At 41.4% G+C, this 21,766-nt stretch overlaps 1 protein-coding gene across 1 annotated transcript; it reads left to right on the forward strand.

Moving 5' to 3' along the window:
- The first annotated feature begins 1,589 nt into the window (after nucleotides 1-1,589).
- midn (midnolin) lies at nucleotides 1,590-21,564 on the forward strand. The gene is made up of 8 exons (XM_079891167.1): nucleotides 1,590-1,835; nucleotides 4,022-4,253; nucleotides 6,356-6,443; nucleotides 6,535-6,597; nucleotides 12,784-13,248; nucleotides 13,387-13,507; nucleotides 13,624-13,929; nucleotides 20,991-21,564. The coding sequence occupies exons 1-8, from the start codon at nucleotides 1,760-1,762 to the stop codon at nucleotides 21,251-21,253; spliced, it is 1,614 nt and encodes a 537-aa protein (XP_079747293.1). The 5' UTR covers nucleotides 1,590-1,759; the 3' UTR covers nucleotides 21,254-21,564.
- The last annotated feature ends 202 nt before the right edge of the window (nucleotides 21,565-21,766 follow it).

Below are 21,766 nucleotides of genomic sequence, written 5' to 3' on the forward strand. Positions count from 1 at the left end.
GTTTACGGTTTTCACCTTGCCGCATCACCGCTTCGAATAGGTGACGAGGGAAGGTTTATGTGAAACATATTTCAGTGTTGTAGTAATGTAGGTCATTTAGAAGAAACCAATCAGACATAAAAATATAAATGCATAATCATTATCTTGACTACTACTCTGTAAAAACGTCCCCACCTTCAATTTTTAAGTACAATCAACTTGGATGTTTAAGTCATTTCAACTTAAATTACATTAAACTGACTTTAAAAATTAGTTGAACTTATATAAAAAGTTGAAAATTGCTTAACTTATTTTGATGAGTTAAAGCAATGTAAAAACATATGTTGTCATAACTTATTGATCATATAATTATTTACATTGTATACATATTTAATCAATTTCTGTATATGCACCTTAAAGTCTTGGCTACAGAACATTTCCTCTATTATTTCTCCTAAAACAATTAGTTACCATTTTGTGACATTTATGAAAATACCCCTGAATCTAATAAGTATATAAAATTAGGATGGTGATTTTAGTTTGGAGGGCAAAATTTTAAAAAAATAATAATAATAATTTAAATTGGTTTTGTGCTAAATGTTTAAAAACAAACATATATAAACCACAGAGAGAAAACACATTTGTGACTTTGTGAAAAAAATATCATTACTGAGATATAGCCCTTGTGAAAATTATATGAGCAATAAGTTATAACAACAGATTTTTTTACGTTGCTTAACTCATCAAAATAAGTTAAGCAATTTTCAACTTTTTTATGTTATACAAGATTCAACAATTTTTTTTTTAAAGTCAGTTTAATGTAGGCTAATTTAAGTTGAAATTACTTAAACATCCAAGTTGATTGTAACGTTACTTAAAAAGCATTTTTTAGCATTTTTTTAATGATCAATAAATTATGACAATATGTTTTTACATTGTTATCAAAATAAGCAATTTTCAACATTTTATTTTAAAAATTCAACTCATTTTTTTTTTTTTTTTTTTTTTTTTTGTAGAATTTACATTAGGCCTATATATACTTAAGTGCCATATTTGTTTGGTTTTAGTCTACGGTAGAGTTTACCTTTTTATATAATTTATTTTATAAAATGCTCAAATTATTTGCTTACATAACATGTATACTTTTATTTCTTGAAATATTGATCTTTAGTAGGCTTATTTGCTATATCCAACTTCCTGCGATTCGAATTCCACGTAAGTTTGTTGTTTACCGTAGGCTTCTCTCGTATCCAAGCAATGTGTTTTCCTTGACTGGTTGCCCAGTTACTTCTTTATGACGTCAGGGCATAGTCACGCCCCTGCTAAATCAATGGCTTCTCCACGTTAACATCTTTTAAGGTGGCTCGGGTCTTATAACTTGGCTATATATCTGTGTTTTACCATCCAACTGAACCTCGTTTTCACTCTTAGATTACATCTGAGTGGAACTACTGTCGTGAATCCATACAAATGTTATGAAACGTCCATAAAAATTAAATAAAGCATGTGATTTAAGGCCTCCACCTTAAATCACATGCTGACATCGCAAGAAGCGAAGACTCCACCCATTCTATGAGCTGCTTTGTAAAGAGGTGTTGTACTTCAACTCCGACGCTCGAATGCTGTCACACGGTGTAGCTTCGGATGGCAGGAACACTGGAATAGACTTGGGATTTAAACCGGTGTCTGCACTGGGAAAGCCGATTCATTTAACCCAGACACATCTTAGCGGATATTTTTTTGCGGACAAATCTAAACTATATCAATATTTTCTCTATACATGCCAAAACTAGGCAACCTTGTGGAGGATTCTGAGACATTGTCGCGAAACTTTGAAGTTTTCGCCACAATTATTGGTAAGTGTCAGAGTCATATTTTTAATAAGGATATTGAACTTTTTATGCAACAGTTTGAGTTTTGCAGTAGGTTAGGTTTCGTTTTAAAGCAAGTTACGTGTTTAATTTGACTTTTTACATTTGTTTTGAGAAAAAATCTATTATTAATTTCTACCAGCTCCGACCTTCTTAAATTATTTGAATTTGGGAAGTTAACGAGATTTTAATTAAAGACATTTCAAATTAAAATACTGCCACGGTTTCAATGCAGCATATTTTTCCATAAAATACTGAGGTTGTCATTCTGCCTAAGTTTCCTTTTGTTCTCTACGGAAGAAAGTCAGATGGGTTTGGATCAACATGTTGGTAAATGACATAAAAATGTATTTTGCGTGAACTTTTCCTTTTAGTAGCAAATAAATATTAAGCTTCTAAGCTTCCACTTGATGTTAATTTCTTGCTTATACGACAAAAAAAAAAAGTTGTTTTGGACCTGCCTCGCTTGCTTGGAAATGGGCTTATACCTATTTTGGTCACTGGTTGGCGCTAAAACTACACCGTAAATTGTAGATGGATGGATAGATATTTTTTTCTCACACTGGTTCACACAACTCAGTGATGGCTCTGATCATGCACCACGTGAATAAGTTGTAAAGTCTGGCATAAGGAACAACCACTTGGGCATTATGCCAGAGTTTTTTTTTTCTTTTTTCTTCACAGATCTGCCATATAACCCGAAACAAGTTCTTTTTTTTATCAGTAGTTTCTTTAGATAAGGTGTTATATCATAGCTGGCCCAACCATCTGTAGACGTTTGCAGACTGTAGCTTACAGCACATTTGGCACGAGATCATGATGAGTGATTGACGTAAGTGTCAATTTGTGTATCGCCCCAAGCGATGCTTATACTGGATGACTGGTCTGGGACGCGACGTTTCCTTAAGAGCATACTGTCTTTTATGGAGGACTATTTGAATAGAGATAATCATAATCATAATACAAGCTTTCAAACGTAAGCTGCACACGTAGACAGATTACAGGCTAGAACATGCGTGTATAATTAGATATTTGCATATGGATGATTCTTCAATATCATTATAGCTTTATACTTAAATTGACTGATTTTATAGATGTTTTGTATGGTGATTTTCTCTATATTTAACTTGTCCCACACACAGACATGTTAACTTTTATTTCTGAATGCAATTTTATTTATTTATAACATTAGCCTACTTACTGCTCCCAAAACTGATGTCATCATTGAAGAATCACCCATAAATCAATGTCTAAAAAAGAAGAACAGCGAATTATGGAGGTAAACCTAGATCAAGTTTGTATCGACGAAAGTAGCCATGTAGTCGCGCGATTAAACAAACGAAATTTTACATATTACAAATATAACACCAAAATCGCAAAATTACGCAAGACGAAGCTAAAAAAAAAATAAAAAAAAATTCGACCCCTAAAAGTCACTGAATAATTTGCATAATGGGAAACAAATATGCAACCTAGACACTTTTTTTGTTTATAATGCGTTGTTTTGGAAACATGCCGTCTAGTGTTGCCATTTAAACATTTAAGGTGATATTCGGCGACTTTTGTTACTTTGACAGTTTGCCTCATGAATGGTGTGGAATTGGTAAGAGTAGGTTGGAACTCCAGGACTGGAGCTCCTCGCCCACTCAGATTGGATTTGTCCTCAATGAGGACAGCGATGTGGGGAGAAAAAGGAGGCGGGGTTTGTGCTCCACGTGGGTGATGAGTCTGTCCCCTCGTTGGCTACGAGCGTGTGACGTCTTTACAGAAGCCTCCTCTGATTGGACAGCGCTTTTGTGGGCGTAACCGTAGCTGCACAGTGGAAGCGAGATACGGCGAAACAACGGGCATTATTATGCGTGTTTCACTGGAGTTTCTCTTCGCGATGAGGGCTGGGGTTTAAAGAAACCGTTGCGCTGGTTTTGCAGTACACTGTCAACGACAAAGGACTACAGTTAACAGAATATCCATGTTTATGCACTATCGGAAAATTAGAATTAAATACTGCTGTAAAAGAAGCTATTAATTTGGAGGCTCACAGCAGGATCGATCACCAAACGGGAATAATCATTTGGGAATATTTTCCAAGAGCTTTTACAGATAGCTTTCCACTGAGAGATCCAGCCCTGTCCATCCGTCCGCTTCCACCGACCCTGTCTCCTCTATCGTAGGCTATCGAATGGACCAGCATCCGAGCGCCCGGAGCTGCAGCAGTCGCGGAACTGCGCCGTCCTGCGAGAGCGTCTCCGGCGAGCCCCCCATGAATTTGTACATCCACTCCACCACCGGCACACGCTTCGAGCTCTCCCTTCCCGCAGAAGAGACCGTGGAAGGGCTAAAGAGAAGACTCTCTCAAAGACTGAAAGTCCCCAAAGAAAGACTCGCTCTGCTACACAAAGAAACGTGAGTAGTAGCCTGATGTGTTACTGTTAGGTTGCACGGTTGCTTGTGTTTAACAATGGTTAAGAGCAAGTCAGAAGGTTGGTTTTTGCTGGGCTTCCTAATGGAGATTTGCAGCCACCTCCGATGGCAAGCCGTTTTAACATTTATTCAGTTGAACTAACTAGTAGGATTTATATTTTTTGTGTTACCAGTACTTGTTTTGTATCACTAGTAGCCTACTGGTAGTAATCTTTCCACTTCATTGGCAAATATTCATTAGATATCTAGTGCATTGAATTAGCACTGTTTAGTATCTAATCAGTTAGTAACCAGTACTTATTCATTTAATACTATGGCGTATTTTTTACCTACTTGACTCTATTTCAGTAATGACAGGTAGCCTAACTACTGTTGTTACTGGTAATCAATTGCAATTGTAAGGAGATCTGTGGTTCATATATATATATATATATATATATATATATATATATATATATATATACATACATTCACTTCTGACTAGTACTTGAATCCAGTTTTTCAACTCATTAGGTAGTAGTACTAACTGTTTAGTTGTTTTTAACCATTCAAATAGTTACTATCATTTTGTAGTTTCTAATATTGGGATATTGACTACAAGCAAAACAATAATCACTAGTATGCAAGGAATGAGCAATTGATGACTTACTGAATAGATAGTTGTCACTACCGGAATAAGTACTAGTATGACAAAGAAAGGTAGTCTCTTACTAGAACAAGAATAAGTAGGCTACTAGTAACTAATTAGTAAAGGAAATGGCTTGCCATAGATGCTCTTATAGCCCTGTTTCACTTTGTTGCATGCATAGCACCAAAACATTTTTAAATTAAATTTTTTTTTTTTTTTGCTGTGGCAATCCACAGCCTCTTGAATAAAGAAATGAAAGTGATCTAAGCTGTTGACAGTGTGCTGTGGAAGTCAGTTAGACCATGTGCAAGGTGCGCTAGAAACCTGTGATATCGGAAACTGTACTACTGTTTCAAAACATTATGCAAGCAATATAAGCTTTACAGCTTATAAAGGGCCCAAAGGTGTTTCCCGCTGACAGTAGGACATGCATATAAATAGATTTTCCTAATCTCTTGATTAAACTGGTTCGTTTGCTTGGTTAGAATATGCATGGCATTAGTAATTGTCATTATAAACTTGATGTCGGAGGAATAAAGCATTCATAGTGGGACTTGCGCTGCTGTGTTAGAATATTCTAAGCGAACGTTAAGGAAATAAGAGGCAATGTTAGTTTCAGGGCAGTTAGCACATTGCCTAACAATTGCACTTGGGTGGTGGAGCTAGGAGGTGAGAGAGAAGCTCTTTTGTCACTTGCAAATGACCCAAACAGTTGCATTGTTTGTGCTTTGAATTGGGATGATTGAAAAGCCCTCACAAGTAATCACCACCAAATTACATCATCCTTTTAAAACGAAGAGCGTCGCTTAATCTCTTCTGTTTGGTTTAGCTGCCTCCAGGCCAAGTGCTCAGTCCCTTTGTTCGGCAGGAGGTGGTGACATTTAGCCTGAGCACATGTGTGTACATTATGCCACTAGGACAGACATTTTTAAAGGATTGGTGGGTTAAAAATACATTTAGGCAGTTTATTTGAAACATTTGGATTCATGCGGGGGAGTTTTTGGACTAAACATGCTGATTTGTTTATGCACTGGTATCAGACAATTTTATTGTCTACTGGTAGAGGCTACACATGTATAAGCTTACTTTGTTTTCTATATTTGTATAATATCTAGATAAATGTACATCATGTCCAGACCAAACTGTTATTTTCATGCTGTTATTGTGTACAGTTAAAAAGGGATAGTTCACTCAAAATTCACCCTCATGTCATTCCAAAGCTATGTGACTATTTTTCTGTGGAACAAAAAAAAAAAATTTTTTTTAAAGGTTTTCATACAATTTTGGACCCCATTGACTTTCATTGTATGGACAGAAACAGTTATACAACATTCTTCAAAATATCTTATTTTGTGTTTGGCAGAAAAAAGTCGTAAACAGATCTGTTTTGGAATTAACTTGCTGGAATTTTTCACATCTTGAGTTTTGAAGACTAACATCTCCTTGATCTTTCTAGACGCCTGAGTTCAGGAAAACTTCAGGATTTGGGAATAACGGATGGGAGCAAGTTAACGCTGGTTCCGACAGTTGAAGCAGGCCTAATGGTAAAAATAGCATGAGCTACTTTATATTTGTTGTACTTCGTTGATCCTTTTTGTCACACTTACGTTTACCCTAATTTCTCTCTTCCTAAAGTCTCAAGCATCAAGACCTGAGCAGTCAGTAATGCAGGCGCTGGAGAGCTTGACGGAAACCCAGGTAAGGTTTCACTCTAATAAGGTCATCCCAGTAGATGTTTGAATTACACAGTGGCCCATTAAAATGGACAGTTGTGCGTACACTTAACCTAATTGCCAGGGCAGCACTGAACACCCGCACTTGGCTCTTTTTTTTTTAAAGGATCATTTGTGTGTGTTTTGAACTCTCTACTGGGCAAGATGTTGCACTGACACATAGGGTAATGGGATACAGATGATGCCCTTCTAAGCTTTTAACTCAAAGACCTCCACACACTTACAACGCATATTTTAAGAAACACCTTCCAGTTTCTAGGCAACATCTGTGAGCCGAGGCAAACCCCACCTAGAAGCCACTTCATTGAAACACCACCTTTCAAATGAAAGAAACTCTGCAACTACTATTTTATCTAAAGTGTATGCTTACCTCATTTCACTTAATGTTTTGATTGGTTATCCAATCTAATGTTGGATATTGACAGTCATATATTCTGAAATACACTTGTATGTGCATGAAAATAATCCACCTCCACTGCATCTTCTTGCTGATATTTTGGGAAATCCTGGGTTATTGTGTTTGTGTGAGTGACATCAGTGTGTGTATTTGTTTAGGAGAGTAAAGGGCCAATCTGTAATGACGACACAGACGTGTGGTTGAGTGTACAAGGGGAAAGGGTAGACAGGGGAGTACACCACTCTTGATCAATATGCTCAATATGCCTTCTCCCGGCAGCTGCAGTGTCTCCTCTTTCTGTAGAAAAGCTTTTTAACCTGTTAAAAGTGGCTCACGTTTTCAAAAAAAAACCTTTTGCAGTGCCGTGCAAACGTTAGTTGCGCTTTTTCTCTGATCTAATTAGCTATTTGCAGGCACTAGGCAGCTAGCAATGTAATTTGGTTGCTTATGAAACGACCCCGTTTTAGAAATCGTCATTTTTAGTCATCGTTTGTGTCTTTTTTGTAGCTTCATGGTTACAGACATGAACTGAGTCAGTAACATTGTCAAATGTGAGACATATCAGTCCTTCAGAACTGAAATTAGTCAACACCATTGTGCAGCCACAACGCCTGTAAAAAGTGATCTGCACTCCATGATACCTACCGTTCTTGTCATGTATGGCTAGTTAAAGTCAGGCTTAGTTGTTACAGTGGACGACCACATACACATAGCAGAATTCCAAGAGCTACAGTGTTAGCTTCCAGGGAAAGATCTATCTCAGACTTCCTCGTAACCAGACTGTTTTATGGAAAGGGAAGGCTTGCAATTATTGGAATGGCATTTTTCCCCTTGTAACTCTGGCCTAACAGCTTTTTCTGGCCTATAATTTAAAGCTGCTGTGGTTTCGCGTGTCTCTCCATAGTCTCCAGTTTTACCCTCTCCGCCATTAAAGAGGAAGAACGGAATGACATCAAGGAGTTTCTTAGTTCCAAGGGAAAATATAGCCCAGTTTATGCAGTCCGCTTGATTGATCCTCTTGAACATTTAAACGCCATTTTTGCATTCGAGCAGCGCTTTGTTGCTGGAAATAATGACTGGTGTCTGATTCTTCCGGCGATGGAGTACATTAATTAGAGGTTTCTGTGCTAATCCACCTCTATAGGCAGGTAGATTGCTCGCTTTTTCCTTGGGGGATAACAAATTGGTTTGTTTCCTCAAGCAAGCCTCAGTGCCACAGACTAGAGATGTTTTCCTGTCATAACTCTCCACCCTTCAGACACCCACCTACTCACTTTAGAATGGGTCCGGCGCCTGTCATTGTGTCTGAAAATGGACAGATGCAAATAATGGGATTCAACAATATAGAGCGAGTCACCTCTCAGTCACCCCCTTGTCGTTTCCACCCGCCCAACCCCCTTCCCAGAGGGAGCAAGGGATGAGAGGAACTGAATATGAGAAATGGCCGTAGTGACGTCACCCTTGAGGAGGGTCTGGAGTGTATGTGATTACCAGGGAGGACAGTGATGAGTCAGAATCCTAGGTATAGATTGAAGACAAAAATAGAAGCAGTGGGATCGCACGTCACACTGAGTGGCAAGGCTACACGGGACGTCGATGGCTTTCGTGCCATATCCACAATGAATTTTCTTTGATTTAGCAAATATTTGAAATGGAAAAGGTGGGTTTTGGCATGTTGTGTGAACAGCTGGCACATGGGAGGAGATATTCGTTTGCATTCATCTGATCTGTGATCAGGGCCATGCCTATGTGTGTTTGCACAGAGAGCACTCCCGATCCAAGGGGGACTAAGTTGACATGGGCAATCACTTTGATTCGTGACTGTTCTTGTTTCCCATCCGCCTTTGTGATTGAAGTGCTCAGTTTCGTGACTGAACTGAAAAGGAAGGAAGGAGGGAGGGAGGGGGACTATGGAGAACTTCTCTTTAGCCGATAACCAAGCCACATGCTTTTTGTAATCAGAGTTAAACTCCTCTTCTGTACTGAGCTGTTACTTTTTTAGCACTGTTTCTTATATTTGTCATTCTTAGTGTTTCTTTATTCTGTGACCTTTCTCAAAATGTTTTTTTTTTAGTCATTAATTAATGATGATTCCCATGATTGTAGATATTTTGAATCCTGTTGGCTGCAAGTGCGACACGTCTGTTTTGACTCAGTCTCTCGCCTACCCAGACTAATCTGTTCAGTCATCTGAGGAAAAAGGTGTTGCGCTTTCACGCCGCATATCTTTGATGGTCACCCGGAGCTCAGAGAATGAGGAAGAGGGGACACGGCAGAAGCAAAAAAGGAAGATGCCGTTGTCACTTACCTCATGTTCCTCCGAACCTGTATCATCTTTCTTTATTATGTGGAAAACATAAAAGATATTTAAAAAAAAAATCTCTGTGCTTTTTAAATTGAAAAGTCTTTTCAATTGGACCTAATATTTTCATTCTTCAGAATATCTTCTTTTGTGCTCAACAGAAAAAATCTTTTGAATAAATGATGACAGCATCTTCGTTTTTTGAAAAACTATCCCCTTAAGGCAATCGTTTCTGTCTGTGCCTTAAAATGATTTAGTTTTGGTCTACAGACATGATGGAAAGAGACTCCATGCAAGTTCTGGATGATCGAATTTAGCCTTTACCCACTGAATCCTCAGCGTTCAATCTTATGTAGACCTTGAGTAGGTCAAACCCCTCGAGTGAAATCTTTAAAAGTAGCCGTCTCTTCAGGGTTTGAAGAAAGATGCGAGTGATTGATTATTGTAAAGGAGCTTGTTATTGCATCCACACCATTCGTGCTCCTAAGGACTAGGCTATACTACCCCCTGGTGCGTTCAAAACCAGCCAGTCGATGATGAGGGTTAATAAGCTGGTTTTGAACTTTCCGTGTTTGCTGAGGCCTTTGATAGGTGACCAGTAGTCTTTTAGTAATGGTTGGTATCAAAAGAACCTGTTTTCTGATTTGACCCTTCATAGATGGGTGTATTCAGACTGTGGGTGAACGTCAGCCTGGTGCTGTTCCGAGCTCCTGCCCCGTATCTCCTGTGCTACAGAAGAAACCGCCTGAAAATGAGTTCCTTGAACCGCAGGGACCCCAATAAATAAAACTGTCAGCTATAGAGTTGGGAGGGAGAAAAAAAACGGAAGGAGCCAGAGGCGTACTCTCACTGAATATTTCATCAGCATCTACTGGCATCCTTACACCCCTCCACCCTCTCTCTCGCTACAAGGTTTCTCCCCCAGCCCTCCTCCCCTGTCTCCCCTTATCATGTTTTCTTTCTCTCTCCTTCACTCGCTCTTCACTGCATAGCAACCGCAGCCCACTGCAGAGCAAAATGCCTCCCCAACAAATCAAAATGGACGAAGTGCAAAGATAAAGGAATAGTAGCGCTAGTCAGTTTCAGGTGAACCAATGTTGGCTTATACAAGTATAGAATTCTTCAACATGGTAACTTGTTGCCATAGACATGTCAGTATCTACCTTTGTTACCTTTTAAATGAACCCAAACAGAATATGCAGACTTTTCCTGCATTTTCTGCACTGAATTTAGTGTTAAATTTGCGAAATGAATGAAGATATGCAACAAAAAAGAAGTGTTTTAAATTCTTTTTGACTTTTTTTTTCCAGTAAGATGTCTAAAAATCCTTAAAACAAGATCAATTTACATTAGAAGAAACTCTGCATGAGATGTTAAGATTTGTTTCCATTTAAGTCATGATCTGGCAGATTTTGTTCACTTTCAGTGAACTTGTTTATACTAAAAGCGAATAATCTGCCTATGCAGTAAAACAAAAGTCCTTTGAAAACAAGTCCTAGAGATCTCAGAAAAATATCAGTCTAGATATTTTCAATTTAGTTTCAAATAACTAAAAAAATAATTGTTTTACGGATACTTTACCTAGAAAATTACGTAAAAATAACAGTTATCTTTTTTCTGCATTGTACAGCCTAAATGTTAAGCTAATATGTAAAAGACAAGTAATGATTAATGTTGAATTTTTGGCATTCCAGTTCTGCGAATAATAATAAAAAAAATGTGGTCACCGATTCCTTGTGTGCCTGTTTGGAGTTTCAGATCTGTAGTTTGTTTATTTTTATTTTTCATGTAGTGAGTGAAGAAATGGTGGATCCAGGTAGGCCTCCGGCATTTCCAAGCCAGTGTCAAGTGCGCTCGGTTATAGAACTTGGTCTGAGTGCCTTGACGAGAGATAGTTGGTGGCCTTTAGAACAAAGAGACCTGTGCAAACGTACACTTGCAGTCTCTTTCGAGTTCCTTGTCCATTTTAGGCATTATAGACTACATGTTGACACTTCAGGCTCCGTACACTTGACAGATTCTATATAGCAGTGTTACAGATCTAACCAAAGTCTGGAATTTCTGAAACTAATAATTAAATATGAGCGTTCTTCCACAACCACCAAGACTCTCCATAATGGTCTGTTAATATTTCTTAGTTTTTCTAGTCATGACAAGAACACTTAAAACACCACAAACGCATTTTTAACTGTATACTTGCACACGCATTTCTCAGATGCCGTGTAAGTGAAAACTGAAGATCTGTAAACCCACTGTGTCCTTGTGGTCATTCGTTTATTGCACCAGAAGCGTGTGGGCTGGCCGATGTATTGACAAAGGTCTGCGTGACTCAAACTGACGGCTGTTGTGGGGAATGTCTATGCAGACCGTGTCCTCACCTTTCAGAGGCATTTTTACTGGTTTATGGGGGCTCACACACTCTCTCATTATGTGGGATGAGTCTGGGCTTTCAGTGAGTCAGTGAGATGCTTGGGCTTTATGATGACTGATCTGTAAGGCTAATGTGGGGTCTGGCACACTTTACTTGATGATTCGCAAGCCCAAATAATTTTAATTATTAGTGCTTGGATGTTCAGCGCCCTCCTTGCTGCTGATATTCAAAGCCTTTGTCCTATTACAAAGTCACTCCGCTATACGGCAATGGAAGTAGAGTAATTATAGGAACCTTTTGTTGGTGTCTAATTTGTGCATTAGATGCAAATCAATTCACAAGACAGCTGTCAGTCAGGGATGGGATCCACCCTCACTCTGGGGTGAGCCACCAATTTCACAATTGACATTTAAATGGGTTGCAATCAAACTTGACAGGATATTCAGTGTATTTTCTTTTAATTTTATGAGTTCATATTCAAACATGGATATCAAGGAGGATTTATTTTTTATTTTTATTTTTATCCTTCTTAAAGATGGAAAAGGGTCTCTGTGTCTAGCTTTCCACGTCTGTCAGTGAAATGCACAGAGTGGTAAAGGTCACTCGACTGTGAGAGTGGCTGTTCGATGGAAAAATAGATCAGCAAAAGAGCTAAAGAAAAAACGATGGAGGGTAGACCCCAGTGATTCAAAAGGTTAACAACAGGTCAGTCAGCACTCTGTATTTCTCGCCTTGTTTTCAAGGGGTCGGAGAGACCCTTGGCTCAACTACCATTCTGGGTACTCCTAAAATGGACAAGCCTTTCCGGTCCAGCCTTTCAAACAATTAGCTATTATGTGACTGTGTGGCGAGTGGGTCTGCATCCTGTTTCTATGGCTGATTTTTCAGGCCTGGGGCCAGACAGAAGTTAGTGTTTCGTGGGTGTACTGAATGGTAGAGTATTGTGTGTATGTGTGTGCCTTTTGTATACTTCTGCTTATTCATAAAAAGGCATTCAGTCATATTGCCAAATTCTTTTCCAGTCTATAGCAGTACAAATGGAATAACCAAAGCCACCCCCCTCTTCATTTCCTGTTCACAGGTCAGCGATTTCCTGTCTGGCCGGTCTCCTTTAACCCTGGCTCTGCGAGTAGGCGATCATATGATGTTTGTCCAACTGCAGTTGGCAGCGCAGCACTCGGGCGGCCCACAGTTACAGCATCGGCATCTCATATCACGCGGGAGTCCAGAAGGCACAACAGGACAGTCTCATGGAGCTTCGGGCTCTGCCTCTGGGATGGCGAGGGTTTCACACAACCCCCACCCACATCACCCGCACCCACATCCTCACCATCCAAACACAAAGCTCCCATCTAACCCTGCGGCCTTCCCACCTTCCCCCTCTATCCCATCTGTTCCTCCCATATACCCCACCTCAGCCTCAGGGCACTGTAGCCCTCCATTGAACCCCTCTCAACTCCCTGGAAGTTTTCTTCACTCCCCGCAACCATCTTCGGCCTGTCCCACCTCTCCAAGCAGCCCCAGTCCTGCAGCTTCCTGTCCAGAGGTGAGCCACTGTTTGTCCTATATTTACCAATTCAGTAATTTTGTATAATAATGGCAATAGTTAATTTACCAATTAGATAAGATGCACTAAGATGTAAAAACCATACTGAGTGTTGACCATTGCCCATATTTTGCACAGGCCAACTGCCCAGCAAAGACGTCTGGCAACTGTAACACTCCCTCGCGGTCCCGCAAACCAGGCGCTATCATTGAAAGTTTTGTGAACCATGCTCCTGGAGTCTTTTCCGGAACATTTTCAGGTACAACTTCTCAATAGAAGATTTAAATATTCTTCTTTATATATAGAAGATTTATGTAATCTAATTAACCTATATCTATAATGTATATCTAATATCTATATTGGTTCTTCCCTAAGGCACTTTGCATCCCAACTGTCAGGACAGCACCGGACGTCCCAGGCGGGACATAGGCACCATCCTCCAAATCTTGAATGACCTTTTGAGTGCCACCAGGCATTACCAGGGCATGCCACCATCACTCACGCAGCTCCGCTACCAGACCCAGTGCAACAGCCCAAGTTCGCCAGCACCATCACCACCGCCCTCACCTCCCCACACTCCCGGACTAACCGGCCTGCCTACCAGAGTGCCCTCTGAGACTCAGCCCACCCTCCACCCACTGGTGCAGTGCCAGAGCCAGATCCGCATGTGCAAGCCTCCCGGTAAGTTTTATTGCATTTGCCTGAATTTGGCCTTGTAAGTGATGCATGTCCTGGAGTGTTTACTGTAGCTAAAAGTATTTAGATTGTAGCCAAGAGGTTCAGTATTCAAATCCAAGGCAGTGTTAACATAGCTTCAGAAGGTCCAAGACAAGGGTGTAAGGATAAGAAAAGTGAAGATGTTAGAGAGGTGGAGAAGGAACTAGGCTTGTTCTTTCAGGCCCTGGTAGTCATGCTCCAGCAGCCACAGCATGTCTGGCTTTGTCTCTGTGCTGACGGTGTCCTCTTTCCTCTGAGAGGCAAAGAATGGGGGTGGACTACTCTGTTACCAAGAGGAAGAAGGCAGAGAGCCAGAGCGAGAGAGATAACGAAGCGAGATAGCGCTCACAGACGTGTGGCAGGTACCCTGCTCTGTCTGGTAAAAACTGATTATCTGGGGCAGCTCACTTTAGCACTGAGAAGGAAATTGAACTGCTCTGTCATGAAACACCACTGTTGGAGAGTACAGAGATAATGAAGAAATATCATCCTCGCACTGTTCAAAGCACGGGCCTGTTATCAATCTAGACTAGATTAAAAGCATACCAAGCTAACACTGCACAATATGAAAACATATCATCAACTACTTGGGTGGAATAACTTCGGTCACTCGATTTTCACAAAGGGGTTAGGAATCCTACGCATTTTTTGAGATGATGCATACTTTTCCCGTGTGTTAACCCCTCTTCTGCTTGCATAATACTCAGTCATTGGCCTGTGATCCCACATTGAAATTAAATGGGCCATCCTACTGGTTCCCTTCTTGCTCATCTGCAAAAACTGTCTCGGCAGTCAGAGCCAGGGCTACTCAATGGACGCTTGTTTTCACATCAGCCTTTAAATAGAGATTTACACAATAAATATGAGCTCCAAGAGAATGCTCATTGTGTTTGAAAGTCAGCAAGAGGAGGCGGAGGGAAAATACCAAGAGTCCATTCATAAAATTGTTGTTTATATCCGGCCAGTGACTGCCCACTGATTAATTGGCACTTCCTCTTGGGCAAGAGAGAAAAAAATGGCAGGACGCTGTGCCTATTTTCTGGACAAAACTGTTTTGCTTGTCAACATGTTTGTGAACCCATGGTGTAGGTCGAGATTTTGTTGGGAGATCGCTAGACATTTGTTTTGAGCTCTTTAAGACCTTTATCTCTCAGCACCTGGTGACCAACTTGTCTACATTGGACAGACACCTGTGTCTTTCATGACCCCTTTGAAATGTCACATACTTTTAGCCAGGGTATCATCATTTCTCAGTACACTGTCTACTTGATGTGATTGCAGACCAAACAAACCCGATATCCCCACCATACTTGTTTAGACATCCATCTATGCACACTGTTCTTCTATATATTTGGCTTTGACAGACTGTAGTCAGTGTTTGCAGTGAGGTTGGAGAGAATATGGGGGATGGAGAGCTGGGGCTGCAAAGAGGGTCGGCTATTCTTGACTCAAATTCCTGTGCTCGCCGGGGTCTCTCAGACCACTTTGCCCACTGCAGGCAGCCCCTTTGTTTGACCTAGTGTGCTCAAATAGTGCAGTAGTGTACAGGCCTCGCCTTTTGTGTAGAGAGTGTGAAAGAATGAATGCCTGTAGGTTTAAAACTTAGGACTGGCCTTTAGATTTGGTGTTGCCTGGCCACTGCGCTGAATGGAGGGAGGGAAGGGGGATGAAACAAGTTTCAAACTGGGAGGGGGCGGATAGTGCAGGAATGCTTTCGCCCCTCAATGTTCTGTACTATCTGTCAGCTCAGGTTAGTTTAGTTTGGGCTGTGCAAGAGCGTCAGGGTGGAGCTGTATTTTAGCAGGGTGAGAGAGAAAGAACAAGGAAGGGTGCTTGAATTCCTCCCCTCGCTCATTTAATCCGACCGAAAGCAAACGCTCCTGGCTGCTGTGTACATACTGCGGCGATGTGAAATGTCAAGATTTCAGTCCTCTTTGTCCTGGGTTCCCTGGTGCTTAAACATTGCCAAGTTCTTTTCCTAACCCAAAAGAGACAGTTTGCCTCTGTGCGGATTGCTTGATCAAGTGCCCCAGGGCTCTCACCGTGTCACTGTGGTGCTCTGACCTGCCCAGCTCAACCGGGGGTTAAATAATTCATTCCCCCTCCTTGCTCACTGCCAACAAGCATGTAAGAAACCCCCCAGGCTGACTATCCTTAGCTGCTCATCAGGCGTGGGCCATGGCTAGCCATATCCGATGTCTTTTATTGCTCCTAGTATGCAAATTGTGGTCATTTGAGACCATGGCTCCCTGCCGGGTCATTGATGCCATCGCATCAGAGAAGCAATGGAGATGTCAGGCTTTGGCCGCTCCCCTGGTTTAGTTCTTGCTAGGGGTGCAGATGGCTGAACACAATGCCTATGCTGTGCACCCACTCCGAGCTCCTCCCAACCCAGAGGCAACACTGGCGCCCATCCCAGCTCTCTGGGAGTTAGCTACAGCTGGCCTATAGAACAGGAGTACCTACTGATCTCAGAGTACATCTTAACAGGAACATTGCAAACTATAAAATAGTATTTTCTTGGGGGCAAAGCTGGTCACTTTGTTAGAAGATCCTGAGGAGTTTTGGTTGGACAGCGCAAATGCTATAAATGCCTATAGATTGGTCAATGAACTTTAAGAGTGCTCACAATAAAGAATATATTTTAAAATTGTTTAAAACACATGCCATGTTCTAGAAATGTACTCTTTGTATCTATAAAAAAACTTTTTACCAAGTTTTTCATTTAACCACCATTTCCCATTTTATTATTTTAAATAGTCACTCTACATGACTCTTTAAATATTAATAAGCAGTGAAGTAATTGTGTTACAGTATTTTCACAACATTATTATTTTTAAGTAACAACATTATTTAACATATAATCACTATTAATATTATTATTAAAAATATAAAATATTTTACAAATTTTATTCTTTTCATGTGATTATTTTTTTTTTCGTTTCTTTTTTTTCTTCAGTTTAAAATCAGGAATCAGAAATCAGGTTTTTTGACAGAATTTTTACATTTATGCCTCCAAAAATATATGAAAATAAATTTGAATACCTAAATTAAAAACATTATCATCTGAGAGGAAGCATATTCAACTCATTGTATGAGTGTATTGCATTTTCAAATTATGTTTGGGGAAATCAGTAGCACTGGACAAAAAAGGACCATTAGAGGCCAAAGTTTGATGTCTGACACACTGTGACATACTTTTGTGTAACTCCCTCCTCCTCTGCCAAGACATCTCCCCTTGATGTAGAGTGATTGCTGCACCCAGACTCGAAAAGATCAGAAGACTTATCAAGACAAACAAACAAACAAGTCGAAGACAAGTGTTAATTAAGCTGATCTTTAATGGATCAATGTTTAAAGGAAAGCTCAGAGAGACTGCCAGATCTCTGTATTGTGGGCCGACACATTGGGTTGGGCTTAATGTTTACCCAAAACCCTGCTTAACTGACCTAATACCTGCAGACAGGCCAACAGCCTCATCGATTGGGTAAAAATCCTCCCTCCATTGCTCTCTCTCTCTCTCTCCTCATTCTTAATCCTCCTCCTTTCCATTATCCTCTCTCACGTGGTTATCAGCACTTGGCCTGAATCTTTCTCCCTCCATGCAGGGATCAATACATTCTCATACATCAGCTCGTTCCCTTCAAAAAGCACGAGGCGAGAGCATAACATCCCAGCTTTTTGCACGCTGCTACTTTTTAGATTCCAGAGGGATTTTTTGTGTAATCTCTTCCACCCTCCATGGCTTGTTCTCATTTGCCTATTTCTGTCTTAATTTATGGTCCTCTGAGGTCTCCGTCACGAGGCTGTATTGAGGAGGAGGGACGTGGGTGGATGTGGGTGCTGGGGGGAGGGGGTAAGAAAGAAGGCCAGGTGTATATCTCGTGCGCGGGCCCAAACAGCTGTGTGGCAGGAGGCGGGGCCAGGGTTGTTTTGTCCTCTCCTCCCCCTGTTCCTTTCCCCTGAAGCTCGGGCAGAGCTTGTCACAAGCCCTTTTTTTTTTTGCCCCAACCCCCCTAATTTGAGCCGCAGGCCTGAGAATGCCAAGTGCGCAGTGAGGACACTGCAGCACACACGGCTCGCTCTGAGACAATGCATCTTTGGCGAAGGAGGATGAGGGGAGGAAGGGAAGGGCAGAGAGGGTGAATGCAGGGGGAGGGGCTTTTTCTGTCCATGATGTTCACTTGCAATCGTTGCTGGCAGCAAAATTACTCTCTGTTCTTGTCCGCCCACCCCCCCCTCATATGTGTATGAGTCCAAACCTTAGCATAGGGAGGGGTCTAGGAAGCACGAAGGGACAGAAAAGGGAGAGCACTGCTTGTTCTGCCTTTGTTCCCAGTGTATCCCAGCCCCCCTACCGCAGCCGTTCACTCTTTTTGCACTCACGACAGCTTAGGCGGATCTGTTGGGATGGCTTCAGGCTGGTGAGCCATGCCACAGCCTAATAATAACCCCCCTAAACGGGTGCATTGAGTCTCCCCCCGGGCAGCCACGCTCGTCCTTATAATGATGCGGGGGTTGTTCGAAACATTCAAGTTAAGTTTGTTTTTCCTTGCAGCACAGTCCCCAAGCCATGCCAAACTAGTGGTGATGTTTTTACAGTGTCCGTGGATCTGTTTGAATGGGCGACTGTGTGAGAAAGGACATTGGCAGAGGCCACAAATTCTCACAAAGAACAAAAAGGAACTTGGCTTAGTAGCCAGGGTCTGCCTTAATGTCTTTGAGACCATTGTAAGCTTCATACAATACCTTGACAGTGGCATGCCGTGCCCAGTGCCGTTAATGAGCTCCTCTGCTTTTTTTTTTTTCCCTCGCAGATTTTTTTTGTAGTTAGGTCCCTTGGGGCACCGCAGCCTTATGCAGCAAGGTTTTTTTTTCACCAGCCCCAGTTGGTATGCAGAGAAGAGCTGACAGGCTGCAAGGTGAGGTAGCTGGCCTACTTTTGAGGCCTAGAGTTGCAGCGAGACTCTTTGAAAGGGCAGATGAAGGAGAAAAACAATAGTGTAACGATAGAAACCTTTCTGAATGCTTTATCTGTTGAGTTTGTGCTGTCGAACAAAGACCTTCATAACCTGTAAGGTCCTATAAGACCAGAACCTCTCTAATCATGCTAAAAAGCCAGAGAAAGCCCCAAATCTGATTTGTCTAACCAGGTTAGGAAGGAACTGTTTGGTGGATCTCTGTTGTTGTTTGTACAGCCTGTTCTTTCTCTACAAATATCCAAATGATTAAAACTACCACTTACATTTGTATCGCAAATCCTTCCTAGATGGCTCAAACCCGCCCACCCCGGAAAGGTATTATGTAAAGGGGGAAATTAAAGCCACACAAAATCCTGATTTCATTTTGATATGGAGAGGTGGATGAAATTGATTAGCGAATGAGAATATGCATCTGAACTCTTTTTCTATTGCGATCTGGGTGGAATTCCAGAGCTTGTCTTTCTCACTCTACCTCCTTGTCTGTCTTTCTCTCCTGAGGTATTGGGGAGGGGTGAACCATGTGTGCATATGAGGGTGGGGGTCTTGGTATTGGGGGGTTGGGTGGGTGATTACTCGTTCAATGAGCTCAGGCCAGGAAAAGAAAGGGGGGGGGGGGGTGGCTTACTTCGCTTACAATTTCCATTCGCTTGCATTTTCTATTGAAAGCCAATAGCAGTGTCCTCGCCTGGAGATGGATTGCTGCGCTAGAGCTAAGGTTTAATCAATAGGTCTTTTTAATTTGCCATCGATCCATGTTAAAAGCTACTGCTGCTGGTGCTGTGTGCGTATGTGTGGCGGAGCACATGCGATGAAAGTCTGTGCTCGGGATTATTGACATTCTAGCCGGCTATTTCATTATTTAATTCTGGTATAGTTCCTAATGGAGCTGGCTAATAGATTGTGGTTTCTTTTTCTCTTCCATTCTCTTGAATATATTTATAAATGAAAGGTTTAGGGTTGAGCTGTGGAGTGGAAAACCCCCTCATGCAAATTGGTGCATTTAGCCACTAAAACCTTTAGAAAGGTTTAGAATGGAGATTAGAAATTGCAAGGTATTTGCTTCCTGTTATAGAAATTGTATCGCTTAGGAATGTGTGTGCACATGCACCTGTGGGCGTCGGTCTCCTTGCGGGCATGTAGGTTCCTTTATGAGAATGCACGTCTCCCTTTTGCCTATCTCAAGGACACGCCTGCCAGAGCCACTTCTGATAAGGGAAGAGAGGACTTGCTGCCACATACTGAGATGCTCTTCTAAAATGAGACGGCAGCAGAGTGTGCTTATTTCTGTACTGACTAAAAAAGAGAGGGTGATTGGCCGGAGGTAATCGCAGCATGCCTTTTTAAGAACATTGACGTCACCACTCAGACTTTAGTTTATTTATCCAGCACCCGGCCTTTGATAACATTCAGCAGGATCAGCAGTCGGGATCCAAAGCACTGAGTCATTCTGTCCTAGACCAAATATGTGTACTGCACCAGCACTTCCCCCTGCTGAAAACATAGCGTAGATAGTCACTACCTTATGTTGTGTTTTGGATGCTTGTCGGGGTTGTGGATCTAGCTTGGGATCAGATGCTCAAATGCGAATGAAGTATTTCTTGGTCAACCAGCTCTGCCTGAATGCTTTGGTGCGCCAGCTAGGGATGAGTCACAGTGGTCAACTAGTCATTCAACAACCTCCTAGTCATTTATTGATGATTATTGTTATTATTTACATGACATTATTTATTGACATGCACAAATTGTCTTTTTTTCAACACATTTCTTACCCATCACAGCCATACACATTCAAACGAACGTCTTTGGCCATTGTTTCATGGTTTTTTTAGTGTCTCGTCATGAGTGTTGCAATTTTAAGATGGCATGTAACTCAGGATTTGATTTTGGAACTATGTAGTTTTGCACATTCTTAGCAACTTTAGCTAGTTTATACTAATTTAATCAGTGCCAAGTAGTCTGAAGCAACAATTCAAGGCTTGACTGACTTCTTTATTTTTTTTTACTCTAGACTCTAACTCTTACTCTTTCTCCTTGGTTCTTTAGGAGACCGATTGCGTCAGACGGAGAACCGTGCCACACGCTGCAAGGTGGAGCGACTGCAGCTGCTCATGCAGCAGAAGCGTCTGCGCAGGAAGGCCCGGCGAGACTCTCGTGCCCCGTACCACTGGCTCCCCAACCGCAAGGCCGGGCGCAGCAACAGCAACAGCAGTATGTCTAGCGAAGGCTCCCTGGACCTGGACTTTGAGGACTCTGTGTGGAAGCCCGACGTCAAAGCTGATATGAAATCGGAGTTCATCATGGCCTGAAGCCGCAATGGTTGCACCATTTTCAAGGAAGATTGGGGTTTACACTTTAGAGAGGAGAATTTCCGAAGACTGTACACACAGACGTACATTCAGAATATGGTAGGCTTTACTCCTCGTCTATCCTGTGACCACAAAGACTTTACACAAAGGAAGATTCACAGACTTTTACTTACCTTACGTCCTTGATAGACTACGATCTTGGAACAGACTAAATTTCCAAATGACGATGTTTGGATATGGATTGGACTGATGAATAGACAGAATTTGGACTCTGAACGTCCAAGAAGTAAACACAAATGAGCATAGCAGACGTCATCGGTGTTGGGATTTGTTTTTCTCTTTACTTTTTTATGTTTTTCTTTTTTTATCCTGGGGGAAGATCCATACATGCCAAATTAAAGGCATGATGAACTGACAAGAATCAGATACTGATCCTACTTCCTCCGTTTTTCGTTACGAATGGGCATTCACAGTTCAAGAATCATTTGAAGGGGGTTATCTTTGTTTTAAAGT

Source organism: Squalius cephalus (assembly GCF_949319135.1).
Source record: "Squalius cephalus genome assembly, chromosome: 13".
Classification (NCBI taxonomy): domain Eukaryota; kingdom Metazoa; phylum Chordata; class Actinopteri; order Cypriniformes; family Leuciscidae; genus Squalius; species Squalius cephalus.